This window comes from Petromyzon marinus, chromosome 75, assembly GCF_048934315.1.
Source record: "Petromyzon marinus isolate PM22_M1 ecotype Great Lakes invasive population chromosome 75, UKy_Petmar_22M1.pri1.0, whole genome shotgun sequence".
In the NCBI taxonomy this organism is placed as follows: Eukaryota; Metazoa; Chordata; class Hyperoartia; order Petromyzontiformes; family Petromyzontidae; genus Petromyzon; species Petromyzon marinus.
The window spans coordinates 5,039,851-5,049,011 of NC_133741.1; the positions used below are offsets into that span (position 1 = coordinate 5,039,851).

General features: G+C 54.9%; 1 protein-coding gene across 1 annotated transcript; it reads right to left on the reverse strand.

The window, feature by feature from the left end:
- Positions 1-338: 338 nt before the first annotated feature.
- On the reverse strand, positions 339-8,703 carry SST (somatostatin). The gene is made up of 3 exons (XM_032944278.2): positions 8,184-8,703; positions 5,908-6,024; positions 339-2,410 (listed from the first exon to the last, which is right to left on the reverse strand). Exons 1-3 carry the CDS (start codon positions 8,367-8,369, stop codon positions 2,264-2,266), a joined length of 450 nt encoding a protein of 149 aa, XP_032800169.2. The 5' UTR covers positions 8,370-8,703; the 3' UTR covers positions 339-2,263.
- Between the last annotated feature and the right edge of the window lie 458 nt (positions 8,704-9,161).

The window sequence follows — 9,161 nt, forward strand, 5'->3', positions numbered from 1 at the left end:
GTGTGTCTGTGTGTGTCTGTGTGTGTCTGTATGTGTCTGTCTGTGTGTGACTGTGTGTGTCTGTGTGTGTGACTGTGTGTCTGTGTGTGTGTCTGTGAGTGTTTGTCTCTGTGTGTGTCTGTGTGTGTCTATGTGTGGTGTGTCTGTCTGTGTGTGTGTCTATGTGACTGTATGTGTGTATGTGTGTGTGAGTGTGTGTGTCTCTGTGTGTGTGTCTGTGTGTGTATGTGTGTGTCTGTGTGTGTGTGTATGTGTGTGTGTGACTGTGTGTGTGTCTATGTGTGTGTGTCTCTGTGTGTGTGTCTCTGTGAGTGTCTCTGTGTGTGTGTCTATGTGACTGTGTCTGTGTGTGTCTCTGTGAGTGTGTCTGTGTGTGTATGTGTGTCTATGTGACTGTATGTGTGTATGTGTGTGTGAGTGTGTGTGTGTGTCTCTGTGTGTGTCTGTGTGTGTCTGTGTGTGTGTATGTGTGTCTCTGTGAGTGTGTCTACGTGTGTGACTGTGTCTGTGTGTGTGTCTGTCTGTGTATGTGTGAGTGTCTCTGTGAGTGTGTGTATGTGTGTCTATGTGACTGTGTGTCTATGTGTGTGTGTCTCTGTGTGTCTCTGTGAGTGTGTCTGTGTGTATGTGTGTGTATGTGTGTGTGTCTCTGTGTATGTGTCTGTGTATGTGTGTATGTGTGTGTGTCTGTGTGTGAGTGTCTCTGTGAGTGTGTCTGTGTGTATGTCTGTGAGTATGTGTGTGTGTGACTATGTGTGTGTCTGTGTGTGTGTATGTGTGTGTGTCTCTGTGTGTGTCTCTGTGTGTGTCTATGTGTGTCTATGTGACTGTGTGTCTATGTGTGTGTCTCTGTGTGTGTGTCTCTGTGAGTGTCTGTGTGTGTGTCTGTGTGTGTGTCTGTGTGTGTGTGTCTCTGTGAGTGTCTGTGTGAGTGTCTCTGTGTGTGTCTGTGTGTGTGTCTGTGTGTGTGTGTCTCTGTGAGTGTGTGTCTCTGTGAGTGTCTCTGTGTGTGTCTCTGTGTGAGTGTATCTGTGAGTTGTGTGTGTCTCTGTGTGTGTCTCTCTGTGTGTGTCTCTGTGAGTGTGTGTCTATGTGACTGTGTGTCTATATGACTGTGTCTATGTGTGTGTCTATGTGACTGTGTGTCTATGTGTGTCTCTGTGTGTGTTTCTCTGTGAGTGTCTCTGTGTGAGTGTCTCTGTGTGTGTGTCTATGTGACTGTGTGTCTGTGTGTGTGTGTCTCTGTGTGTATCTGTGTGTGTGTATCTGTGTGTGTGTCTCTGTGTCTGTGTGTATGTGTGTGTCTATGTGACTGTGTGTCTATGTGTGTGTGTCTCTGTGTGTCTCTCTGTGAGTGTCTCTGTGTGTGTGTCTATGTGTGTCTCTGTGTGAGTGTCTCTGTGTGAGTGTCTCTGTTTGTGTCTCTGTGTGTGTCTATGTGTGTGTCTGTGTGTGTCTCTCTGTGTGTGTGTCTGTGTGTGTCTCTGTGTGTGTGTCTATGTGACTGTGTGTCTATGTGACTGTGTGTCTATGTGTGTGTGTCTATGTGACTGTGTGTCTATGTGTGTGTCTCTGTGTGTGTGTGTCTATGTGACTGTGTGTCTATGTGACTGTGTGTCTATGTGACTGTGTGTCTATGTGACTGTGTGTCTCTGTGAGTGTCTCTGTGTGTATGTGTGTCTGTGTGTCTATGTGTGTGTCTGTGTGTGTCTATGTGACTGTGTGTCTCTCTGTGTGTGTCTCTGTGTGAGTGTCTCTGTGTGTGTGTCTATGTGACTGTGTATGTGTCTGTGTGTGTGTGTGTGTCTGTGTGTGTCTGTGTGTGTGTCTCTGTGACTGTGTGTCTCTGTGTGTGTGTCTCTGTGTGTGTCTCTGTGTGTGTCTATGTGACTGTGTGTCTCTGTGTGTGTGTCTGTGTGTGTGTCTCTGTGTCTGTGTGTGTGTCTATGTGACTGTGTGTCTATGTGTGTGTATGTGTCTATGTGTGTCTCTGTGTGTGTGTGTCTCTGTGTGTGTGTCTGTGTGTGTGTCTATGTGACTGTGTGTCTATGTGTGTGTCTATGTGTGTGTGTCTGTGTGTCTCTGTGTGTGTGTCTGTGAGTGTGTTTCTGTGTGTGTGTGTGTGTCTCTGTGTGTGTCTGTGTGAGTGTCTCTGTGTGAGTGTCTCTGTGAGTGTGTGTGTGTCTCTGTGTGTGTATGTGTATGTGTGTGTCTATGTGACTGAGTGTCTCTGTGTGTCTGTGTGTCTCTGTGTGAGAGTGTCTCAGCAAGAGGAGAAAGTCTTCCAGAAGAAGTTCTTGCACCCCGCTTTGCGCTCTCTCTGCCCCAGGGGCAGCAGCTGCTGGGGGCTCCCAGCGACCGCTGCTGCCCTCAGGGCTCGCGACACCAGCAACCCGTGCAGGCTGTCCGCCTGTACGGGGGGAGCGGTGGTGCAGCGGTTAGCGCACGGGGTGGGGGTGGGTGGGTGAGTGGGTGAGTGGGTGAGTGAGTGGGTGAGTGAGTGGGTGAGTGGGTGGGTAAGTGGGTGAGTGAGTGGGTGGGTGGGTGAGTGGGTGGGTGGGTGGGTGAGTGGGTGGGTGGGTGAGTGAGTGGGTGGGTGAGTGAGTGAGTGGGTGAGTGAGTGAGTGGGTGAGTGAGTGAGTGGGTGAGTGGGTGGGTGGGTGGGTGAGTGGGTGGGTGGGTGAGTGAGTGGGTGAGTGAGTGGGTAAGTGGGTGAGTGGGTGGGGGGGTGGGTGGGTGAGTGGGTGAGTGAGTGAGTGGGTGAGTGAGTGAGTGGGTGAGTGAGTGAGTGGGTGAGTGGGTGAGTGAGTGAGTGGGTGAGTGAGTGAGTGGGTGAGTGGGTGAGTGAGTGGGTGAGTGGGTGAGTGGGTGAGTGGGTGGGGGGGTGGGTGGGTGAGTGAGTGAGTGAGTGGGTGAGTGAGTGGGTGGGTGGGTGGGTGAGTGAGTGGGTGGGTGAGTGAGTGAGTGGGTGGGTGGGTGAGTGGGTGGGTGGGTGGGTGAGTGGGTGGGTGAGTGAGTGGGTGAGTGAGTGAGTGGGTGAGTGAGTGAGTGGGTGAGTGAGTGAGTGGGTGGGTGAGTGAGTTAGTGAGTGGGTGGGTGAGTGAGTGAGTGAGTGGGTGAGTGAGTGGGTGAGTGGGTGAGTGAGTGGGTGAGTGGGTGGGGGGGTGGGTGGGTGGGTGAGTGGGTGAGTGAGTGAGTGAGTGGGTGAGTGAGTGGGTGGGTGGGTGAGTGAGTGGGTGAGTGGGTGGGGGGGGTGGGTGGGTGGGTGAGTGGGTGAGTGAGTGAGTGGGTGGGTGAGTGGGTGAGTGGGTGAGTGAGTAAGTGGGTCGGTGAGTGAGTGAGTGAGTGGGTGGGTGAGTGAGTGAGTGGGTGAGTGAGTGGGTGAGTGGGTGAGTGGGTGGGGGGTGGGTGGGTGAGTGGGTGAGTGAGTGAGTGGGTGGGTGAGTGAGTGGGTGGGTGGGTGAGTGAGTGGGTGGGTGAGTGAGTGAGTGGGTGGGTGAGTGAGTGAGTGGGTGAGTGGGTGAGTGAGTGAGTGGGTGGGTGGGTGAGTGGGTGGGTGGGTGGGTGAGTGGGTGGGTGAGTGAGTGGGTGAGTGAGTGAGTGAGTGGGTGAGTGAGTGAGTGGGTGGGTGAGTGAGTGAGTGGGTGGGTGGGTGAGTGAGTGAGTGAGTTGGTGGGTGAGTGAGTGAGTGGGTGAGTGAGTGGGTAAGTGGGTGAGTGGGTGGGGGGGTGGGTGGGTGGGTGAGTGAGTGGGTGAGTGAGTGGGTGGGTGAGTGGGTGAGTGAGTGAGTGGGTCGGTGAGTGAGTGAGTGAGTGGGTGGGTGAGTGAGTGAGTGAGTGGGTGAGTGAGTGGGTGAGTGAGTGGGTGGGTGAGTGGGTGAGTGGGTGAGTGAGTGAGTGGGTCGGTGAGTGAGTGAGTGGGTGGGTGGGTGAGTGAGTGAGTGGGTGAGTGAGTGGGTGAGTGGGTGAGTGGGTGGGGGGGGGTGGGTGGGTGAGTGGGTGAGTGAGTGAGTGGGTGGGTGAGTGAGTGGGTGGGTGGGTGGGTGAGTGAGTGGGTGGGTGAGTGAGTGAGTGGGTGGGTGGGTGGGTGAGTGGGTGAGTGGGTGAGTGAGTGAGTGGGTGAGTGGGTGAGTGAGTGAGTGGGTGAGTGGGTGAGTGAGTGAGTGGGTGGGTGAGTGGGTGGGTGGGTGGGTGGGTGAGTGGGTGGGTGAGTGAGTGAGTGGGTGAGTGAGTGAGTGAGTGGGTGAGTGAGTGAGTGGGTGAGTGAGTGAGTGAGTGGGTGAGTGAGTGGGTGGGTGAGTGAGTGAGTGAGTGGGTCGGTGAGTGAGTGAGTGGGTGAGTGAGTGGGTGAGTGGGTGAGTGGGTGGGGGGGTGGGTGGGTGAGTGGGTGAGTGAGTGAGTGAGTGGGTGGGTGGGTGGGTGAGTGAGTGGGTGGGTGAGTGAGTGAGTGGGTGAGTGGCTGAGTGAGTGGCTGAGTGAGTGAGTGGGTGAGTGGGTGAGTGGGTGAGTGAGTGAGTGTGTGGGTGAGTGGGTTAGTGAGTTAGTGTGTGGGTGACTGGCTGAGTGAGTGGTTGAGTGAGTGAGTGAGTGGCTGAGTGTGTGTCTGAGTGAGTGAGTGGGTGAGTGAGTGGCTGAGTGGGTGACTGAGTGGATAAGTGAGTGGGTGAGTGAGTGAGTGTGTGGGTGAGTGGGTGAGTGGCTGAGTGAGTGAGTGGGTGAGTGAGTGAGTGAGTGGGTGAGTGGCTGAGTGAGTGTTTGGGTGAGTTGGTGAGTGGCTGAGTGGGTGAGTGAGTGAGTGCGTGAGTGAGTGGGTGAGTGAGTGAGTGTGTGGGTGAGTGAGTGGCTGAGTGGGTGAGTGAGTGGGTAAGTGAGTGGGTGAGTGGCTGAGTGAGTGAGTCTGTCGGTGAGTGTGTGGGTGAGTGAGTGAGTGAGTGGCTGAGTGAGTGGGTGAGTGAGTGTGTGAGTGAGTGTGTGTATGGGTGAGTGAGTGAGTGGTGAGTGCGTGAGTGAGTGACTGAGTGGGTGAGTGGGTGAGTGAGTGGCTGAGTGGGGGAGTGAGTGGGTGAGTGAGTGGCTGAGTGAGTGAGTGGGTGAGTGGGTGGCTGAGTGAGTGAGTGGGTGAGTGGGTGAGTGAGTGGCTGAGTGAGTGAGTGGCTGAGTGAGTGAGTGGGTGAGTGAATGAGTGAGTGGGTGAGTGGGTGAGTGAGTGAGTGAGTGGGTGAGTGGCTGAGTGAGTGGCTGAGTGAGTGAGTAGGTGAGTGGGTGAGTGAGTGAGTGTGTGGGTGAGTGGGTTAGTGAGTGAGTGTGTGGGTGAGTGAGTGGCTGAGTGAGTGGTTGAGTGAGTGAGTGGCTGAGTGTGTGTCTGAGTGGGTGAGTGAGTGGCTGAGTGGGTGAGTGAGTGGATAAGTGAGTGGGTGAGTGAGTGAGTGTGTGGGTGAGTGGGTGAGTGGCTGAGTGAGTGAGTGGGTGAGTGAGTGAGTGAGTGGGTGAGTGGCTGAGTGAGTGTGTGGGTGAATGGGTGAGTGGCTGAGTGGGTGAGTGAGTGAGTGAGTGCGTGAGTGAGTGGGTGAGTGAGTAGATGAGTGAGTGTGTGGGTGAGTGAGTGGCTGAGTGAGTGAGTGAGTGGCTGAGTGAGTGAGTCTGTCGGTGAGTGTGTGGGTGAGTGAGTGAGTGAGTGGCTGAGTGGGTGAGTGGCTGGGTGAGTGAGTGAGTGGGTGAGTGAGTGGCTGAGTGAGTGGCTGAGTGGGTGAGTGAGAGTATGAGTGGCTGAGTGAGTGGCTGACTGGGTGAGTGAGTGAGTGTGTGGGTGAGTGAGTGGTGAGTGAGTGAGTGAGTGGCTGAGTGAGTGTGTGAGTGGCTGGGTGAGTGAGTGGTGAGTGGCTGAGTGAGCTGGTGAGTGAATCCTCACCTCACTGTGGTTCAGTTCGTTTGCTTCGGCCTCCAGGTCGCTTTGCTGCTCATCAGCAGACGAACTGACAGCGGCCAGGAGTCGAACCAGGAGCAGCTTCTGTTCCTGGTCCAGGTTCTGCAGGGAGACACAGACAAAGGTCCCCCAGGTAGCCTCTGGCATGCTGTAGGGGCAAGTGCTGTGAGTGGCACCTACACACAGACAAAGGTCCCCCAGGTAGCCTCTAGAATGCTGTAGGGGCAAGTGCTGTCAGTAGCACCTACACACAGACAAAGGTCCACCAGGTAGCCTCTAGCATGCTGTAGGTTCAAGTGCTGTCAGTAGCACCTACACACAGACAAAGATCCCCCAGGTAGCCTCTAGCAGGCTGTAGGGGCAAGTGATGTGAGTAGCACCTACACACAGACAAAGATCCCCCAGGTAGCCTCTAGCAGGCTGTAGGGGCAAGTGTTGTCGGTAGCACCTACACACAAAGATCCCCCAGGTAGCCTCTAGCAGGCTGTCGGGGCAAGTGCTGTCAGCAGCACCTACACACAGACAAAGATCCCCCAGGTAGCCTCTAGCAGGCTGTAGGGGCAAGTGCTGTTAGTAGCACCTACACACAGACAAAGATCCCCCAGGTAGCCTCTAGCAGGCTGTAGGGGCAAGTGCTGTCAGTATCAGCACCTACACACAGACAAAGATCCCCCGTGTAGCCTCTAGCAGGCTGTAGGGGCAAGTGCTGTCAGTGACACTCACACACAGACAAAGATGCCCCGTGTAGCCTCTAGCAGGCTGTAGGGGCAAGTGCTGTCAGTAGCGAGTAGCAGCGCCTATGAAGGCTACCGGCACTGTGGCACACACAGAGGGGTTGGCCACCAGCACCCCCACGCCCGGCCGCCTTTGTCTCTCCCCCAGTGCTACACTAGCTACTCGTTTGAGGCTGAGTAAACCTAAGGGTGGCTCAGGACTGGTTCAGACAAATCACAAACACAGACACACAGCTACATAGACACACACACTCACCCACTCACCTAGTCACTCACCTCTCACTCAGTCACTCAACACTCACCCACCCACCCACTCACCCACCCACTCTTTCACTCACCACTCACTCACTCAGTCACTCACTCATTCACCTCTCACTTAGTCACTCACACAGCCACTCATTCACTCACCCACTTAAATACTCACTCACTCACCCACAGCCACACAATCGCATCGACCCACAGACACACAGCCAAACACACACACACTCAGATAGACCCACAGGCACACACACAGACACACACACAGACACACACACAGACACACACACACAGACACACACACAGACACACACAGACACACACACAGACACACACACAGACACATACAGACACACACACAGACACACACACACAGACACACACACAGACACACACACACAGACACACACACACAGACACACACAGACACACACACACAGACACACACAGACACACACACACACAGCCACACACACACACAGACACACACACACAGACACAGACACACACACAGACACACACACAGACACACACATAGACACACACACACACAGACAGACACAAACACAGACACAGACACACACACAGACAGACACACACACAGACAGACACACACACAGACACACACACACAGACACACAGACACACACACACAGACACACACACACAGACACACACACAGACACACACACAGACACACACACACAGACACACACACAGACACACACACAGACACACACACACACAGACACACACACAGACACACACAGACACACACAAACACACACACAGACACACACACACAGAAACACACACACAGACACACACACACAGACACACACAGACACACAGACACACACACACACAGACACACAGACACACACACACACAGACACACACACAGACACACACACACAGACACACAGACACAGACACACAGACACACAGACACACACACACAGACACACAGACACACACACACAGACACACAGACACACACACAGACACACACAGACACACACACAGACACACACAGACACACACAAACACACACACAGACACACACAGACACACACACACAGAAACACACACACAGACACACACACACAGACACACACAGACACACAGACACACACACACACAGACACACAGACACACACACACACACAGACACACACACGCAGACACACACACACAGACACACAGACACACACAGACACACACACACACAGACACACACACAGACACACACACAGACACACAGCTCACCTCCATCCCCGGACCGTCCATGACGCGCTCCAACGCCACCCTAACGTGGAGTGGCCTCATGTCAGCCGTGGCTGATCCTAGCAGCACGGTCAGCACGCAGAGCACGGACACCCGGCGGAGAGCGAACCAGGACCCGGGCAGGCAGGAGGACGAGGTGGTGGTGGTGGTGGAACGGGACATCTTCATGACTGACGCTGATGATAATGGTACTGATGATGATGATACTGATGATGATGGTGTTGATGGTGGTGGTGGTGCTGTTGCTGCTGCTGATGATAAGCTGAGATTGTGTCCACGTGTGTGTCTCTCTGTGTCTGTGTCCGTCTGTGTGTGTGTCTGTGTGTGTGTGTCTGTGTGTCTCTCTGTGTCTCTGTGTGTGTGTCTCTGTGTCTGTGTGTGTCTCTCTGTGTGTGTGTCTGTGTGTGTCTGTCTGTGTCTCTCTGTGTGTCTCTGTGTCCGACTGTGGACAATGCGAATAATCTCAATTCTCTACGGCCCTTTTTATAACACAGCCAACCCACTCGACCCCACCCACTACCACCCACTACTATCCACCCACTACCACCCACTACCACCCACCACCACCCCCACCCACTACCACCCCCACCCACTACCGCCCAATACTTCCCACTACCACCCCCACCCACCACCACCCCCACCCACTACCACCCACTACCACCCACCACCACCCCCACCCACCACCACCCCCACCCACCACCACCCACTACCACCCCCACCCACCCCCACCCACTACCACCCACCACCACCCACCACCGACTACCACCCCCACCCACCACCACCTCCACCCACTACCACTCACTACCACCACCAACACCCACCCCCACCCACTACCCACCCACTACCACTCACTACCACCTCCACCCACCACCACCACCACCCCCACCCACTACCACCCCCACCCACTACCGCCCAATACTACCCACTACCACCCACACCCACCACCACCCACCACCCACT

Coding starts and splice junctions, on each gene's coding strand:
- SST (XM_032944278.2), bottom strand. CDS start 8,369: ATGAAGATGTCCCGTTCCACCACCACCACCACCTCGTCCTCCTGCCTG. Junction 6,025..8,183: donor TGGACGGTCCGGGGATGGAG/GTGAGCTGTGTG, acceptor GTCTCCCTGCAG/AACCTGGACCAGGAACAGAA. Junction 2,411..5,907: donor ACGAACTGAACCACAGTGAG/GTGAGGATTCAC, acceptor CCCCCCGTACAG/GCGGACAGCCTGCACGGGTT.